Below are 18,651 nucleotides of genomic sequence, written 5' to 3'. Positions count from 1 at the left end.
GTGGCGGATCCTCCCCGCCATAGTCATGTTGCATCTGTTTGCAAATCATGCTGCTCTTTGGTTTTCTTTCTTCAGACTAAACAGTCCCAATTGCAGTCACTCTTTCATCTGAATCCAGTTGTTTTTCAGGTCAAATCCTATCACAGGCAGTTCTACAAGGGAATGCCATTAGTTGTTCGGAAATCTATTGTATTGAATGCATGCTTGAAATTAGGAAGCTGGTAATAATGGTCAGAAGATTTGCTCTAGACTGCGTTCAGTGGTTGGCTTTAAATGGTGATCAAGTCCAGCATTTTACTCTGAAAACTGGATTGCAGAGTGGTTAAAGGCCTGGGAGGCTCGTGCTGAGACCAGAGGCTGTGCTGTGGACTGGTGCTTTCACACGCTGATGGCCTTTCTCTGTGGCCACTCACCCAAGTCACTGCCACCACCCAGAGGAGGGGCTTATAGGACACACAGGTGGAGATGGCTAGGAGGTACTTGCAGGAAGTCTGCTAGTTGCCTATAAATTGTCCTCCTTTCGCAGCAGAACTGTGATTTTTAGGTGGGCAAATTGCCACCCATGCAAAAAACAAAAACTTCCAGTCTCCCTGCAGTTAAGTGTGATGATGAGACCAAGTTCTGGTTGGTGATATGTTAGCTGCAGGATGTGTGGGACTTCCAGGAAGTCCCTTTAAGAAGGAGTTCAATCTTTTTTCTCCTTCCTTCTGGTGGCCTGGAATATGGGTGTGATAGCTGGAGCTCCAGGGCTCACCCTGGACCATGAAGCCAAGGACCACATAAGGGTGGATAAAGCAAAGAGCCAGAAGAAGCAGGGTCCCCGATGAATTGTAGATGTGCCTTGAACTGCCTTCCTGTGGATGTCTTTTACATGAGTGTGTTTAAGCCACCATTTTTCAGCAATAAACATGCAATTCCTACCCAATAATCAATTTGTTACCAGAAATGGAGTCTGCCACAATGGAACCTAAAATGTGACATGTGCTCAGTGGACAAGGGGGAAGATCAATATTAAGGATTCAAATATCGTAGCTGGAATTTAAAATACGGCTGCACAGTTCTTGACATGCCCTCCATCCGGAGATGGGTTCATTGTTTCCTCTCCTTGAATCTGGACTGGCTTGTGACTACTTCTACCAATAGATTTCCATGGAAGTGGAGCTATGTAACTTCTGAGGCTAAGTCATAATGGGCCATGCTGCTGCCACTGTAACAGACACTCTTGGAACCCTGAGTGCCGTTTAAGAAGACTGACCATCCTGAGTCCATCATGCTGGGGTCACCAAGGTGCTCTGATTGACACTCCTAGCTGAGATTGCCTTTCATCTTTCTCAGACTTCCCAGCCCAGGCACCAGACACAGGAGTGAAAGAGTTGTTGGACGAGGGCCCTTCAGCCCAGGCTGTTCCCAGATCCCCAACCATTGGAGTCCTCCCCAGCAGTTCAGATCATCCGAGCTGTGGCCCCAAACATGGAGCAGTTATGCCCTTTTCAAATTCCTGACCCACAGAATCTGTGAGCATAATAAAATAGTGGTTCATTTATGCCATTATACGTTGAGGGCTTTTGATGCTCAGCAATAGATAACTGAAACAGCTGGTAATTCTTACTATCTTAAGATAAAAGTTTAGTTCTTTTTCACAGAGAAGAAGTCCGGACATAGGCAGTCCAGGACGAGTTTGGTCACTTTATAGTCAGCAAGAACGCAGATTCTTTTATCCTCCCTGCTGCCTGGAATGCGGACATGATGGGTGGGGCTCCAGCAGCAATATTGGACCAGATGGTAATCTTGAGGATGACAGAAGAGAGCAGAAAGGAGCTTTGGTCTCTGATAATAGAGAAATAACTTTCTCTCTTGTTTAAGCCATTGTAATTTTAGATCTTCAGGTTATATGGCAAAAGCATTGCGAATGGGCACAGAATTGGAATTCATGGGTTTGGAACTCAGGAGATTTGCTTGGCTAAAGCTAAAAGGTTAAGAATTTTCAAATTAGAAGTAATGGTTGAAGTCCTGGGTATAAATGAGGTTGCTTAAGGAGAGTACAGAGTGAGAAGAGGAAAGAGCTAAGGAGCCTTGAGGAATGGCAGCAGTCAAAAGAGAGGCCAGAGGAGGGGCTCCCACCTTTCCAGGGGAAGAAACCCAGACAGAAGGTGTTCACTGAACATGTCCTTTTCCCCTCTGTGGCTGGGTTGGGAGCCCTTCCTATGCCTCTTCTGGACACAGCTAACATGCAGCTTTCTCTTCATATCACAAGGGCTCTGTTTTACATGAGGGCTTCCCACATGGGACCAGAAGGAACCTCCTTAAGGTTTGGGATCGATTGTTAATTCTTCTTATGGCCCCAGTGCCTACAACAGTGACTGGCATCTAATGGGCAGGCGGTAGTTATTTGCAAGCTGAACTGAATTGAACTGCTCTTGGCAAGGAAGTCCTGGGAAGGGAAGGTTTCCAGAAGGAGGGAGTGGTCTGCAGTGCAAACACTTAGAACAATCAAGTCAGATAAGGCCTGTACAAGACTGGTGGGTTTGGCTCAGTGCATCTGGCAATGAGGAGGCCATTGGTGACCTTGAGGAGACGTGTTTTCGTGGGGAGGCAGCGGGGACAGGGTAACTGGTGTGTGGGAGCGGGTGGGGTGCTGGCTGCTCTTTTGGGAAGAAAAGGTGGAGACAAGGAGGGACGGGTTTCATTTATTTTGTCAATTTCATCATCTTCATCCTAGGCAGAGAGCAGGGAACTGGGAAGGGAGCCTCCCCTGACTTCTGCAGGACACCATGTGCTTGCCCTGTCAGAGTTGATGACACTTCTGTCATTTCCGTAGCCAACTCATCATTTAACTTCTCATGTATGCATAACAATCTTTTCATGGTTTTCTCCCGAACCAAAATGTAAGTTTCTGGAAAGCAGAGACTGTTTGCAGCTTGCTGTGCACAAAGTAGGTGTTTTATTGGTGTTAATTGCCTCTGGTTCCTCTCAAGCAATGTTTCCTGAAATATACCTGAGCTTGGAACAGCACGGATCTGTACGAGCTGGTGCCCCACTAGTTGATGACATGGCTTGATGAAAACGGAGGAGCACCTCACCACAAGAAGACACCCTTGCAGTAGGAAACAAAGCTGCATGAGAAGAGGTGGGATGGGATGGAAACGGCCTACTCACTCCCCCAGGAGTGGAGAGGAGGAAGCCTGGAGGGATAAGGGCAGGGTTATGCATATCTTGCAGCATCAGATAATGAAAGCAGATGAGTCAGCAGCATTCACCCAAGTGGCCATTTTATTCCATGCACAAATAATATGATGATTTTATGAACCTCATTTCACAAACTTTTGATGAATCCAAGGCATGGCTGCCTTCGCTTTACAATAAACAAGTCCTGTCTGTTGCTTGGCTCACTCTTTGATACTTAAAGGAGAGTCTGTTGCAGTCAGAAAGAAAAGATGTCAAAGTGGAGGCAGCCAGTTGCTCTGGTGGAGGGGAGGGCTGGTGTGCCAGGTTAGCATTACCTGGGTGGGCACCAGTTTTGTAGGTCCAGAGCTCAGTTTATCAGTGGCTCAAGGGAGCACTGATTCATACGTTCCAAGCTCATGGGAGGGAGTGGCATAAATCCAGGCCTCTCAAACTTTAATACACATAGGAATCACAGGGGGGGCCTGGGGGTGGGAATCTCCTGAAAATGCAGCTTCTGATTTAGTACAGCTGGGCTGAGCCCTGAGATTCCGCATTTCCAACCAGCTCCCCACTGCACTTTGAGTAGCAAGGATGTACGTTGGAGGCCAATTTTTCTAAACTTTTGGTACCCGTCACCACTGGTTTCCTCACAACCCAGACTGCTTAGGGAGCAGGGTGGCCCAGAAAGTGGACTCCGCCTTCCAGGGTTGCTGGGTTTCCTGCAGAGCTCATGTCTTCCTGCCTTTCTGCTTTCACCTTCTATCAGCCTGGGCCTGTCAATGGCTCCGGTTATGCATTTCCTTGGTTATGTTCCCAGCCTGAAGGGAGACCTGCTGACTTTGGCCTTCTCTGTGTCCCAGGGTTTTCCCAGAGATTCATTAGGAAGCAATCTTCAAGGGCGGGCTTCTTCCTCTGACGGCTAACCTAGTTCTTTTTGACTAATTCCTCCTAGTTTCAGTCTCTGTGGGTGACTCTCCAAGAGTTGGAATGCACTGGTCACGGTGTTGACAACACAGATAAGAGGAATCACATTTAGAAATAAGTAATCCCATCTGGCAGCCGGATAGATGGGCGGTAAGAGGCTGAGAGGCGCTCTTGGAGCAGGGTTGTCAGTGAGCACCGACAGCTGGAGTGGGCAGCGCTGGATGCATCATCTGCCTGGCACCCAACCTCACTTACCTGCAGCCTGCCTGACCTTGCTCAACTCCATCCCAGATCCTCATTTGGTGAACCTGGGCTATAGACTTAGGCTTTGCCTGGCATTTCTTTGGAGCTGGATGCTTGGGCATGGCTGCCTGGTCATGATTACATGGATCACCAGCCCTGGAGCTCTGGGTAGCTGGAGAGAGCCACTGAAACTGGCCACTTATTTGGCTTTGTTGTGGCAGAGACTGGCTTATCTCTAAGGCTCCATCTAGATCTTCCAGCTTCATGCTTCCTATTAATACTCCGATTCATAAAAATAAAAATCATGAAATATAATTGCCTATAAAAATAATGAGACTAGGGCCGGGTGCGGTGGCTCATGCCTGTAATCCCAGCACTTTGGGAGGCCGAGGTGGGTGGATCACCTGAGGTCAGGAGTTTGAGACCAGCCTGGCCAACATGGCAAAACCCCATCTCTACTAAAAATACAAAAAATTAGCTGGGCATGGTGACAGGTGCCTGTAATCCCGGCTACTTGGGAGGCCGAGGCAGGATAATTGCTTGAACCTGGGAGGCAGAGGTTGCAGTGAGCCAAGATCACGCCATTGCACTCCAGCCTGGGCAACAGAGAGAGACTCCGTCTAAAAAAACACAAAAATCACAAGACTAGAATTGCCTTAAATTTTAAAGTGTTTTTCCAGGGAAACGCCGAGTGCCTCTCAGGTCCTTCTGTGCATTTCCCTAGGCCCGCCACATGAGGTGGGGGACAGAGAGAGGAGGGCTGCCAGCCCTGGGCTGTGCCTCTGAGTCAAGGTTTCTAGGGGCCCAGCCTCTTCTCCAGGCTTTCCCTCTCCACAGACGTGTGGGGGCCTGTGGCTGTGAGACCACCTTCTCTATAGGGAAGCACTTGAAGAAACTCTAGTGGGTATAAAACCCCAACAGGGCTCCTCTCTCTCTCTCTGACTTTCTCAACTTTTTAAAATTTTTTATTTTTCATTAGAAAGCCCAGGCCAGCCTGCTTGCACCCATTGCCAGAGAGCAGAGCTGGCTGTGTAGTAACCTGGTCAGCCCTGATGCGTCCTGCGCCTCTGACGGTAGAAGCTGACCCAGAACAGGGGAGGCTCCCTGGGGCCTAGGAGGGACACTGGCCCTTCAGGCGCTTCTTCTTCTCCACCGCGAGCCGCAGAGCCTGGAGGAGAGTGTCCTTATTATTCAGGATGTTGTACTCTGAGAGTTTCACCAGCTTATCGAAGGTGGCCTCTGTGTACGTCAGCTCCTTGGTAGCATAGGGAGTTTTGGGACCATAAATGTCCACCTGGCCCTGCTCCAGCTCCTCAGGGCTTCGCTCTACACCTGCGGGCAGCAGGAGGACTTGTTATAGACCCTGTCATGTTAGGTTAGAATGACTTGTTTCCACATCTCTCCCCAAGGCCCACCAACCTGCACTCACAGACACACACACCTGCGTGAAAACGTGTATACACACCCTCACACACACCCCTGCACACCTGCAAGCTCCTCAGGGCGGGGTGCGGGCTTAACCATTGGAGGATTGTCCTAGCACCAAGCACAGTACTGGGCACATGGCTGAATGTCAGAAAATGTAGAATGACTGAAAGAATGGGGGATGACATTACCAGCCCATGGGGGTGAGGGAATGGGAGGTGCCCTTTTCTTCTTTGTGAAAGCCAAGGTTGGCTCAGGCTGGAGCTGAGCCAGGCTTCCCTGATAGTGCCCTTAGCAGAGTCTACAGATCTAAAGGCATTCCCGGGCCAAGGGCAGCGGGTGCTGGGAACTGAGCGCAGAGGCAGCTCACCTGGTGCCTTGTATTTTCGGAAAGTGTCATTGATGAGTGGGAAGAAAGTCACGATGGGGGCATCGGGTTCCTGGCGGTTCTCCATCAGGTAGCATTCCTTGAGATTTTCGTTCTCATCTGGCAGCTCATATTTGGGGAAGGGGATGTTCTGCACAGTGCAGTACTCACAAGTTTGTTTCAGGGGCTGGAATAGCACAGACGGTGTGTTTGAACATTAGGAGGAGTGGAAGTAGAGAAGAAGCACAGAGTTCTTAGCCTCAGCTTCCTGATTTCTCCAGCTAACAACTCAGCTCCCCAACTGCTTTGCCAGTGTGTGGTATTTTGAGACTAAAGCCAGGTCAAGACAAAAGGCCCAAGGCAGTAGGTGGACGCGCCTCCAGCTGCAAGCTGCTTCCCCAAGTAAAATGGACAGAAGCCCTTTCGATGGTGTTTGCATCCAAACACAAACTTGGGTGGATGTGGTGGGTAGCCTGGAAGGGTGACTGGAAACAGGCCATACACAGCCAGAGCTGCCCAGGCCCCTGTGGGATGTGCATGGGCTTTGGAGCTGACAGTAGTACAGGGCTAGAAAAGACTCTGCAAGGGCGTCTCTAAAAGCATGATGTCGCAGGAAGAGCACTGCCTTAGAGTGTCAGAACCCCCTCAGTTCTGCCCCTCGTTCCTCTGCTCACTAGCTGTGTGATCTTAAGCAAGTCTCTCTGTGCCTTGGTTTCCTCATCCATAACACGAGAAATGATAGCAGTTGTGCTGTCTCCCTCCAAGAGCTGGTGTAAGGGCCAAACGAGATCACACGTAGGAAAGTACATTGTTACCCATTTACAAACTTAGATTGTTTTCATTGTTGCCCTGTTGGTCTGTGTACACTTCCCTTCCCCTGGCTTCAGGGTAGGACCGTGCACACATAGAACTTTCCGAAGTAAATAAAAATAAATAAAAACCTCTGGTTCTGACAAGTGCCCTCCTCTCCCCACCACTCTTCCGTCCCACCTGAGAGCACTTGAGTGTAATTCATGGAGGGTCATATACCCTGGAGGAAGGGAGAGTGTGATCATTTTGAAAATAGGCTATTACACGCTCTTGAATGAAATGGGCTCTACTAAGGTTATTTTTAAAAACTCATTTTTTGTAGCTGAAGAATTGCCAAATATGGCAAATGCTCCAAGGCAAGAGTAAAATTCGAATTTGCTAAGTCAACGTGGGCCCCATGGCGTGTGAGAGCCAGCTGGCTGCCCGTGAGGTCTGGGCGTCTGACTTCCCATCATGACTGCTGCTTGGCTTCCTCTGATGCTGTCTGGCGGCTGTCGAGAGCGTGCCTCTTCCCAGTTCACAGCGAGTGAGGCCGCTGACTGCGGGGCCCATCTCAGGAGAGGCTGCAGCCCGTGCTCAGGAGGGAGGCTGCGCACTTGCCTTTGTCTGGGACCCAGCACAGTAGTTGAGGTGGATGATGAGGTCGGCTTTTCGCTCTGGCCTGAGGAGGGGCGGGTAGCTGGAGTTGACAAAGAACGCGGTGTCCAGCAGGCACAGGTGGTTCGCGGACTCGGTCAGCTGGTTTGGGAAACCATCCAGCACTGTGTCTGAAAGCCAAGCCTTCCCGTTACCGACACACCTGGTGCCCTGACCTCAGCCAATGGACAGAGGCACCTGGGGGGATGGAGCGCCCTGTCTGGAGAGTCCTTCGCCTCAGCCTGACCAGGACGCCCACTGAGTTCCAGTGCCCTCTGGGTGGGCTGAGGAAGAATAGCGTTATCTTGGGCTTTTAGCTAGTCTTTTATGGGATGTTGATACTTGTGGGGTAGGAGGGGCTTAAGACCACCCATAAATAGTGTAAACCCTGGGCCCTGGCCAGCTGTCCCATTGGCCCCAGATGGTGAGGATGAGGCTTAACAGGCCAGGCTCAAGCAGCCATTTGCAGGCCATGGCCAATTAAAATATTAAGAAGGTGAAATTCAATGCCTTAGAGCCTCAGCAGCAGAGGAGGCGGCACTGAGCTGACGCTGCAGGACCACAGTTTAAGGCCTGGCTGTGCTGCTTACCACTTGGGGGTTCCTGAGCTGGGCCATCCCTGTCCAGTTCCAAGTGGGCACCACTCACATTATCTTCTTCTTCTTCTTTTTTTTTTTTTTTGAGACAGGGTCTTGTTCTATTGCCCAGGCTGGAGTGCAGTGGCATGATCATGGCTCATTGCAGCCTTGACCTCCTGGGCTCAAATGATCCTTCCATCTCAGCCCCCAAGTAGCTGGGACTACAGGTGCTCATCATCATGCCCAGCTAATTAAAAACTTATTTTTAAGAGATGGGGTCTCACCATATTGCCCAGGCTGGTCTCAAACTCCTGGACTCAAGAGATTCTCCAGCCTCGGCCTCCCAAAGTGCTGGGGTTACAGGTATGAGCCACTGTGCCTGGCACCACTCACATTAAAGGGCATCCCCAGAACACAACTGCAGGAAGTAAGACCCCCTGTTTCCCCATCTGTAACACGGGGCCAACTTCTACCTGCTAGGGACTGCTGTACAGATTCTGTATAGAATTGCTGTACAGATGCAGTGAGTTAAGTACCCACACCACTCCCTGCTGCCAGACCCATACAGTGTTCAAGACGACACCACCAAATGTGGAAAACACCATGAGGAGAGAGCTGCCTGGCCCAGGGAACATAGCCAGAGAAGTTTTCTTATTCTTTCTGCATGGCAGCCTTGACATCCACATCTTCCTCCTCCATATGGAGGCAGGCCTCAAGGAGTAGTCAGGTAGGGTTACCTTTCCACCTAGAGAACTGGCCATTCTGGAGGTAGTTGGTGTGCAGCTGCAGCCCAGACAGGAAGTTGTGAAACTCAGACACGAAGGACCGATGGGTAAGGATTTCTCGGAAAGAATTGGACAGCCATGACCCTGGGATCACTACCGTGGTCTCCAGGATGTTAGCATCACATTTGGGGATTTCAGGCAGGATCGGCTCGTCTTCTGCAGGGGAGGGAGGGATGAAGGACAGGTCATGAGAGGTGGGGTCCCCAGATTGCCCACGTGAAGCCCCACATGGTTGCCTGGCACCCAGGGGTGAGCACTGTAAAAGCAGCTCATACCTTCCTTGCTGGGCTCTCAAGGCCCTGGCACTGGGGTTAGGAGGACCCAGGTGAGAGACATGGAGTAAGCAGAGAGGTAGTAGAGAGGGAGGGGGAGCGAGACAGCTAAGAAGTGTCCTGGAGAGGACAGGCAGTTTCAAAGAGTGACCTGTGACTGCTATAGACCCTACTCTCCTCACTTCTCCTGGGTGCTGGGAGCCTTGCCTCCGGGCCTTGGCACCAGTGTCACTCACCTACAGTCACCCTCCCCTCCAGGCAGGGAAGACACTGTAGCCCCAGCTGCCCTCCCGTGTCTTAGGCCATAAGTGACGATGCGGAAACATGTGGCAGGGGGCCTCATCCTCGGTTCGTGATCCACACCCTGCCCCCCATCACCCAACCATGAAGGAAAGCCGGGGGTCACCCATCACCCAGCCATGAGGGAAAGCCGGGGGCCGTCCCCCATCACCCAGCCATGAGGGAAAGCTGGGGGTCACCCATCACCCAGCCATGAGGGAAAGCCGGGGGCCGCCCCCCATCACCCAGCCATGAGGGAAAGCTGGGGGTCACCCACCGATGTCTTGCACTTTCTCCCTTGTCCACCTGTGGAAAAACTCCTCCGAGGTGTGTGACAGGTTCCAGGCATCCAGCAGGTTGAGAGAGAAGATGCTGCTCCACAGGCCTGGGAGCCAGGGCCAGCGTGAGCAGCTCCACCCAGCAGCCCCAGGCCCCACACTGACACTTGATTCCCCACCCCCCCACCCCATGCAAGCCAGGCTGCTCCGCAGGAGGGACCGACTTCAGACTTCCACGTCCTTCTCCCCTCCCCCGTGCAGCTCAATATAGTGACTGAGGGGCTCAGCTCTCAGCTCTTCTCTTCCCTCCCCTCAGTGCTGGGAGACGTAAAGGTGTATAAGGCACAGCCCCGGCAGGGATTTAATGCTGGCAAGTGCAGGCTTTGAGTTTAAGTCCAGCTGCCGTCAGTGAATACATCTAAAGCATTTAGGGCAGCACCTGGCACATGGTGAGCACTCAATAAATGCAAATGCTATTTGTTATTATGATTTTTAAATGTAGGGCATTAGGCATTGACCCGTTTGGAATCTCTATAAGGTAGGTTTTACTCTTAAGCCTAATTAACTAATGAGAAGATGGAGGCTTCGAGAGGTGAGGCAATTTGGCCAACTTTACACAGCTAGTGAGTGAGAAGCCAGAGTTCAGAGTTCTGTTCACGTGTTTTGACTACAGTTTTCTAAACCACATGCTCAACAGCATAGGTGTTCAGGGGAAGGAGAGGCCACCGTGGGCTGGGGGCTTCTGGGGGAAGAAGTGACGGGACTGAGTTGGATCTTGCAGGATGGGTTGGTTTGGGATAGACAGAAGGGGAGGGCACAGACAACTAATTTAAATAAGGGCTTGTTGGGGCTGTGAATGTGGGTCTGTTTCTGAAGAAGCCCTTTGACGGGCGCAGCTAAGACTCTGACGGGAAGAACTCGAGTGGGTCCTGCAATCGGTGGGCCCAGCTCCTGAAGGACCGAGGTGCTTAGGGTGGGAGGCCGGGCCAGGCTTCCCTGGTGACCCTGCCCCTTACACTGTGGTCTCCCTGGACCCTTGGGTCCCAGGTCTGGGTTGGCCCCTGGAAGCAGGCACACTGCTAGCTGAAGCCAGATGGGAGTGGGTGGGAGTTACAGAAGCTTCCTTCTGAGTCTGCTGTTCCCAGTGTGGTGCTGAGCAGGCCACAAGGAGACTGCTGGCGACCAGGAAATTGGGAGAGTCCCCCGAACAACTCTGGTCCTCAGTGACTTGGGACCTCTCCTAGGATGAGGCAATGCTGGCAAGTGCCTCGAGTGTCACATAATCAGGGCCAACCCAAGGTGGCCCAGCACTGGGGCAGCAGCCCCCTGTCATTCCGCCAGTTCCAAGGCAGTCACCTAGCATGTAGCAGATTCGAGACTCTGGGATCCTCTTCACCAGCCGCCCCATGAAGAACTCGGAGCCGAAGAGCTCGGAGGGGATGAAGGCTCCATACTTCTGCAGGCCCACCTCGTAGGGGGAGAACTCGAACCACTCTGCACATGAAGCAGCAGGACGGTGGTCAGTCTCAGGCCAGGGAGCCGTCCACACAGCCGGGCCCCCCTCCTGCCTGCAGGCACTGGCTCCGGCCTTGGAAAGCCTGGGACAGGGAGGCCGCAGTTCCCCCAAAGGACACATGGGGGCACCCTTGGCCAGCTTCTGCTGGCATGGCAAGGCTCAGCTTTGCCATGCTTTGCAAGGAGGATGGCTCGTTTGCACCTCAGAGCCTGTTGAATGGGACAAAAACTGACCCTGAAGCAGGGCAGGTCTCTGGAGTCTCTCTCTCTGGGCAGCTTAGAAATATCTTCCTTTCACAACCTTTGTCTTCCCCAGTGCCATCAAACACATGCCCAGGGAAGCTGCAGACAATGCCCGCAGGCCTCACTCATGCAGCAGGGCAGATTGGGATAGCAAAGGTGATTTCTCCAGCTGTGCACACAGTCTGGATGTAGAGGTTGACAAAGATGGATGGGATAGGGGGACCTGGAGGTGCTGGGTGCTTTTGCCCACCAAGAAGGGCCCACCCCCCTTATAAATCACCAGCCACTGGTGTTACCTCTGAAGTCCTGGTTGCTTACATCATCCTTGACATTGATGGTGAGGTAGATGGGCAGGGGGTTCTGGCCACAGCTCAAAGCAGCACGCTGATCTGACAGTTTGCATTCATTTCTCTGTGGGGAAACAAAATGTTCAAAGAGAAGCAGCAGCCCAGGGGGTGGGGGAGGCAGTGCAGAATGAGAGGACAATCTGGACCCCTGCAGCCACTTCCTGGCTCCTGAGCTCACCGGGCTGCTGTATCAGCCCCAGCTGACACCAGCCAAATCACTCTGAAAGGGCACCAATGGCATAGGCACCACCCCCTCAGGCTGCCCACCACCAGACAGGGGCCGGGACTGGATCCGCAGTTTAGGATAGTCCCTCAGAGACCCAGGGTCTTGGTCTTAGGGGTCAGCAGATACAGAGGAAGGGGTGGGAGAGGCTAGCACTGCCCCTCTTCTGCCCCATCGTCTTCCCTCTGCTAGAACTGGAGCAGCTCCATTTTTAGCAGCTCCATTTTTTTAAAAATCAGCTTGGCATGTTGAGCTCCCTCAACTGAGGGGTAAAAAGTTGGAGGAAAAAGAAGTTTCCCTTCCTTTGCTCCCCTCCCCTCCCCTCCCTTTCCCTTTTTTTTTTTTTTTTTTTAACAAAAGACTTAGGACTTGAGCACTAGATGGTGGCTGAGGTCCCTCTAATCCCCAGACTGGGGAGACTTGCAGATCAGCCCAGGCCACAGTCCACCTCCCAAAGTGAATTGGCCACTGCAGACGAGGCAGAATCAAGGTCTTAGAGGCCCAGGCTGTGACCCTAGGCCAAGCAGCTGACTTCTGGGTGACCAACCCTGGTCACCCAAGTGTGCAAAGGCTACAGAACCCGTGTGGAATGGCAAACACATGTATACGCCCAATGACATGTGGGTCTCCTTTGAAAGCAAACAGGGTCATAACTGGGCCCAGAGATCTGGGCATCAGAGAGCCGACTGTCCTGGAAGTAAAGCTGCAGGCTCAGGGAGGAGCTGGTCCACATTCATTGTCAAGGGGGCCCAAGGGAAAGGGGCTCCTGTCCTGGCCACAGTGCAAGAGCAGAGGCCTCTCAACATCAGCCCTGCCCTTGCTTTCCTGGGAACCCAGCTCCTTCCCACCAAACCCCCAGAATGCTGAGACCCCTGATGTCGGAAGACTCGGTGCTTCCTCATCATATGCGGCACTCACGATTGTTACAATATTGTTGAAAATGTTAACTGGCACTTATTGATGTAATTCCCACTTAAGGAATAGTAAAGAGCAGGGCCTGAATTTCAACCCCATCCTTCCTGAATCCCAAAGCTGACGCCTTTGGCCTCTGCCTGCTCTGCTTCATAGGGAGGACAGGTTAGGTGGTGGGTTGTCACACGGGCAGGGTGGGTGGGATCCCTCAGAAGTGGTGAAGGCCTCGGGTTGGAACATGTCCGGTTCCTTTCTGAACCCCCATTTGCCAGCACAGTGCCTGGCATGCAGGAGGCACTCAAGTAATTTAACTGAAGGAATGAGGGAAGATCGAAGATGAGGGTCTGGTCATTCTAAGGCGCTCAAACTGCCTGGCTTTCTGGAAGATGGAACACACTATTATAAAAAATAATTGCTGCAATGATTTTCTGGCAAGTTCTGATTTGAATTCAGAACTCCCCAGACACCTCTAGAGTGGAGCAGGGAAGCGTGGGCCTGGACAGACACCTCTGGAGTGGGGCAGGGAAGCGTGGGCCTGGACAGACACCTCTGGAGTGGGGCAGGGAAGCGTGGGCCTGGACAGACACCTCTAGAGTGGAGCAGGGAAGCGTGGGCCTGGACAGACACCTCTGGAGTGGGGCAGGGAAGCGTGGGCCTGGACAGACACCTCTGGAGTGGGGCAGGGAAGCGTGGGCCTGGACAGACACCTCTGGAGTGGGGCAGGGAAGCGTGGGCCTGGACAGACACCTCTGGAGTGGGGCAGGGAAGCGTGGGCCTGGACAGACACCTCTGGAGTGGGGCAGGGAAGCGTGGGCCTGGACAGACACCTCTGGAGTGGGGCAGGGAACCGTGGGCCTGGACAGAGGTTAGGCGGGAAGCTCTGCTTTGGGGTCAAGCAACAGCAAAAGTTGTTCAGCTCGGCTTGTGCAACCTAAAGGGCACAGATGTCAGCTGAGCCCACCCTGATGTCCAGGATCGAAACACCCCTTGGAGATCCCTGTGCTCTGCCATGTGTCCAGGAAAAGGACCAGCCTGTGTTGGGTCGCAGCTTTCACAGCAGCAGCCACCCAACACAGGCTGGTCCTCTTCTTGGGCATGTATTAGTCAGATCATTGGATCTCAGAATAGGAAGGAACCTCATTGGGCCCACTGGTGGCCGTGAGAACGAGCCCTGCAGACCTCCAACTGTAGAGAGTGTTATTGACTAAGGACCCCGGCTGCTGTGCTCTGAAATCCACAGCTGAGTCTGTGCTGAGGCTGCACTTCCTGTGACTGAGTGGGGCAGGGATACTGAGGCTGGCCCGTTCTGGGAGATGCGGGACACCTGTGACAGCCAGCTTTGGCTGGAGGACCCTCCAAGGGCCTTGCAGACCACATCGTGGTCTGGGATGCTGCCGCCTGACCTTTCTTCCTCTCGCCACCCCTAGGGTCAGACTCGCTTCACGGCATCACTGCTCTCCAGTCTTCCCCGGCTTCCTCCCCGTTTTTCCCTCACAGGTGTCTTGGCGTGGCTCTCAGAGGACATGCTGCCCTAGGCAGGTTTGCCTCCAACCCGAGGGTCTCAGCCATCCTCTAAAGGGTACACGGGAGACAATCCCACCACCTTCCTCCACCATAGATTCCGACACCTCATGGGTCTTCCAGCCCAAGGATACTTCCGCAGGTCTAACCTAACTCCCTGTGCGCAATGGAAGTCCTGACTCCCCTGAGGAAGAAAGAGAGCCAGGCATCAGTCAGGGCAGGGTGGGGACCGGGAGAAGCCGAGCACCTACCTCGTCCCCCAGGCAGGTCTCTATCAGCAGGCCCCAGAAGTCTGTAAAGGTGACCCTGTAGCCTTCCTGGCTGCGCTGCCGGAGCTCCTCCTGGAATTTGCGGAGCTGGTCTGGGAACAGGGAGGGTAGCTTGTCCTTTACCACATGTCTCCGGGCCTCAAAGATAGCAGGCTCCAGGTTTTTGGAGGACCAGTCAGGGTCACGGTACAAGGTAGCCATGGTCCTGGAGAGAGACAGGCACAGCTGATAGGGTTGCACCGGCTCCTGTCTGATCAGTCCTGGACCTGGGCAGGAGGGAAGGTAGGCAGGCCATTGGGAACCCTCACCTGTAAGGAGGGGAACCTGGAGAGTAGGGGTGAGGCAGAGGCCTGGCAGGCAGCGAGGAGCAGGGGAGGTGAACATTATTACTCATAATCACAAGTGCTACCAGTTCTTGAATGCCCACTCTGTGCCAGGCATAACAGTGGTTAAGATGAAGATTCTGGATCCAGATCTTTCTGGATCAAGCCAGGCTCTATCGCTCACTAGCTGTGTGATCTTGGGCAAGCTACTTAGTCACCGTTCCCTTCAGTTTTCCTGTCTGTGGAATGGGGAGAATTACAATAACTGTACCTGCTTCATAGAGTTCTGGTGAAGATTACACGAGTTAAGGTGATGTGGGGTAGCTAGAACAGTGCGTGGCACAGAACAAATGCTGGAGCCCACGTTTAAACCCAGGCTCGACTGATTTCAGGTCCTGGCTTTCCTACTCTGCCATGTTAATTCCTATAATTCTGCTGTTGACTGAGGATTTATTGCCCTTTCTCTTCTTAACTTACATGTTGGTTGTCGGGGGAGCAAAACAAAGAGGTGACCCCGCTAGCCCTGGGTCTGGCCTCGGTCTGCCTCTCCTTGGCCTGGATCCAGCTTTTCTATGTCAGGACAGGAAAGGGCCCTTTTCATTCTGCGCCTGAGAACGACCTCCCTGGCAGTGGAGCTAGTCTTCGGCTGCACATTTAAGGAAACAGGGGCCTCTTCCCTCACAGGACTTGTTTTTGGGAAGGTGGGAGGTGGTCAGGAAACTTTTCAACAAAAAGCACCCTGCTTTCCATAAGCTTCACCCATTCATTTTATCCTTTAAAACAGCTTCCAGAAGCCATTGCAAATGAGTTTTTAAAATAATACAACTTGTGCTTTCCCCAGGCCGGGGGACCCCACCCATCCCACGCCAGCTGGGCCTGAGTTCCTTCCGCTTTCTGTCTATCGCATAGTAGTCCGGGAGGACACAGGTGCCCCCCAACCTGCTGGAAGCAAGTTACCTTCTTAACCTACTACCCGGGGCAGCCATTTAGTGTGGGGGTTAAGGATGTGGGCCCGGGACTAGGTTCAAATTCCACTCCACTGCTCATTAACTGAGTGTCCCTGGCAAATACTTTGTTTCTCCAGCTGAAAAATAATGACAGTGCCTCCCTCATAGTTTTTGTGAGGAAGAAACAAGATGAGCCATAGGAAGCAGGGACTCCAATGCTTAGCAAGAGGTAAACGGCTCCTTCTGTCTCACCTGGGCTGGCGCCTCTGCCCCCTGGGGAAGTGTGTGGCACAGGAGCCCTTGGCTTTCCAAGGCCCATTCACATCTACTTGCTCACATGGGGGGCTACCCAGAGCTCCTCCAGTATACAAGGCACAGCAAGGGACCTCGGGGCTCACAGGCCCACCAGTCACAGACAGGACACGGCCCTGCTTGATAGGCTACCCCTGAACCAGGGCCACAGGAGGATTTTGATGGGCCCCACAAAAAACGTTTATATGTTTTTTATTTTTATTTTTTAATTTTAATTTTTTTTTTTAAAGACAAGACCTCCCTATGTGGCCCAGCCTGGTCTTGAACTCCTGGCCTCAAGCAATCCTTCTGCCTCTGCCTCCCAAAGTGCTGGGATTACAGATGTGAGCCACCATACCTGGCCACATAATTTATATATTTAAATTATATATATTTAATTTATATAATTTAAAATTTATATTTCATGCTGGCCACATAAAAATATTAAAATTTATATTTCATGACCGTGTTGTATAAAGACAAATGTATTCATATTATTTATTAAAACATTTCCTTCAACCTATAAGTTTGTTAATGAAAGGATCCTGATTTTAAAAGAAATTAACCTATTTTTGTGGGCCCCTAAAAGTACAGTGGGCCGCAGGCACTGTGCCTTCTGTGGGTAAGCTGACCTCACCCTGGCCTCCCTGTGGGGGAACCCAGTGCTCAGCCCCCGGCCCTGCTCACCAGCAGAGGGTGAGCAGGAGGGAGCTCAGCCACAGGGCCCTGCCCATTGCATGTCCCCAGCTGTATGGGGTCATGTTCCTGGGTCCATACCACAGCCCCAGGGAAACAGTAACACCAAGAAAGGCCAGCGCATACAGTGTCTCTGGCATGCTTAGTAGTGGGAGAGCCTCTTACACCCGCTGCATGAGGTCAGAGCTATTGTTATCTGCACTGTGCAGGTACAGAAGCCAAGCCTCCAAGGAGCCAAGCTGCGTGCCCAAGGCCACACCACTGCATGTGGGGCACTTCCCAGGCTTCAGGAGTCACTTTGGGTGGCGGGGAGGAGCTTCACCTGAGACCCCAGGCCAGCCTGTTTGGGGCTTGCCCTGGGATCCACAGACAGTGGCTCACATCTCCTTACCAGGTGGCCCCTGACAGGCCAGTGATGTAGCTGGCACAGTCCAGGAGGTTCAGCTTCTGCAGCCCCAGCAGGTGGCCGTACATGGAGGTCATGGATCTTGTTCCACCCCCAGTGGCCATGATGGCTATCAGCGGCACCTGGGGTTACACAGAGGCAGACGGTTGGGGAAGGCTCCAGAGGCAAAGCTTGGGAGAAGATTTAGAATGACGGAAACTTCGAAAGAACAATGGAGGAGGCAGAGCTGGCTACAGAGGGCAGGGAGTGTGGCGTTGAGCCACCTGACACCTGCCTTTCCACAGAGCAGTGGGTCTAGAAATAGACCTCAGCTCCACTCCCAGTGGTTGGTGTCAGTGAAGGACTCTGAAGCCTAACACAGGCTTGGTAAATCACAGAAGGCTGTGGCTAGCAGAGTTCTTAGTACTGTTAGTCCAGCCCACAGTTAACAGGTGATAAAACTGGGGTCCGAGGGGGGTGGGCAGCTTGTTCAAGAACCCTACTAATGTGCGATCCCTCAATAGGATAAACCAACATCTTCTGTAGCTGGATCTGATGTAAGGCACCAGGCCTGGCACGTGGTACCTGCTCAGCAGGTACTGTACTGGCAAGGCCAAGAGTCAATGGACTGGTGATGTGGGAAGGAGCAGGGTTGCCAGCTCTGGGTGGATAGAGGTTTAAGAGGCCCCTGGAATGTTTCCCTAAAGACAGGGCCAGGCACAGTGGCTCACACTTGTAATCCTGGCACTTTGGGGGGCCGAGGTGGGCAGATTGCTTAAGCCTAGGAGTTCAAGACCAGCCTGGGCAACATGGGGAAACCCACCTCTACAAAAAAATACAAAAATTAGCCAGGCATTGTGGCTCGTTCCTGGAGTCCCAGCTACTTGGGAGGCTGACGTAGGAGGATTGCTTGAGCTTGGGAGGTGGAGGCTGCAGTGAGCTGTGATGGTGCCACTGCATTCCAGCCTGGGCGACAGAGCAAGACTCTGTCTCAATAAAAAAAAAAAAAAGGAGGGAGGAAGGGGGTCTTTGTCAAGACTCACTCTGTCTGTTTTCCTTTGAGTGGGGGCTGTAAGAACCTTCCATTGGCTAAAGCGCTATCACAAGTCCTCCCCGGGCACCCGCCAGGTCTCTGTCCTCACCTAGGTCAGCCTCAGAAAGCAGGCACTTGGAGGGCTTGCCTGCTGCCCAGGGGAGTGTGGGCCTTGGTCCACACA

The 18,651-nt window shown here is 52.5% G+C and overlaps 1 protein-coding gene across 2 annotated transcripts in view; it reads right to left on the bottom strand.

Moving 5' to 3' along the window:
- Positions 1-5,387: 5,387 nt before the first annotated feature.
- PLA2G4E (phospholipase A2 group IVE) overlaps positions 5,388-18,651 on the bottom strand; it is a 69,368-nt gene continuing 56,104 nt past the window's right edge. For both annotated transcript variants that reach the window (XM_055276934.2, XM_063639601.1), the window contains exons 12-20: positions 17,441-17,577; positions 14,775-14,997; positions 11,817-11,931; positions 11,119-11,256; positions 9,762-9,869; positions 8,886-9,089; positions 7,535-7,701; positions 6,128-6,311; positions 5,388-5,664 (exon numbers count right to left, since the gene is read on the bottom strand). In XM_055276934.2, coding sequence (XP_055132909.1) covers positions 5,444-5,664; positions 6,128-6,311; positions 7,535-7,701; positions 8,886-9,089; positions 9,762-9,869; positions 11,119-11,256; positions 11,817-11,931; positions 14,775-14,997; positions 17,441-17,577 — 1,497 coding nt within the window. In that variant the 3' untranslated portion in view covers positions 5,388-5,443. The remainder of the gene's footprint in view (positions 5,665-6,127; positions 6,312-7,534; positions 7,702-8,885; positions 9,090-9,761; positions 9,870-11,118; positions 11,257-11,816; positions 11,932-14,774; positions 14,998-17,440; positions 17,578-18,651) is intronic.

The sequence above is a fragment of the Symphalangus syndactylus genome, chromosome 5 (genome assembly GCF_028878055.3).
Source record: "Symphalangus syndactylus isolate Jambi chromosome 5, NHGRI_mSymSyn1-v2.1_pri, whole genome shotgun sequence".
NCBI lineage: Eukaryota > Metazoa > Chordata > Mammalia > Primates > Hylobatidae > Symphalangus > Symphalangus syndactylus.
This window is presented reverse-complemented; position numbering and strand designations above follow the sequence as displayed.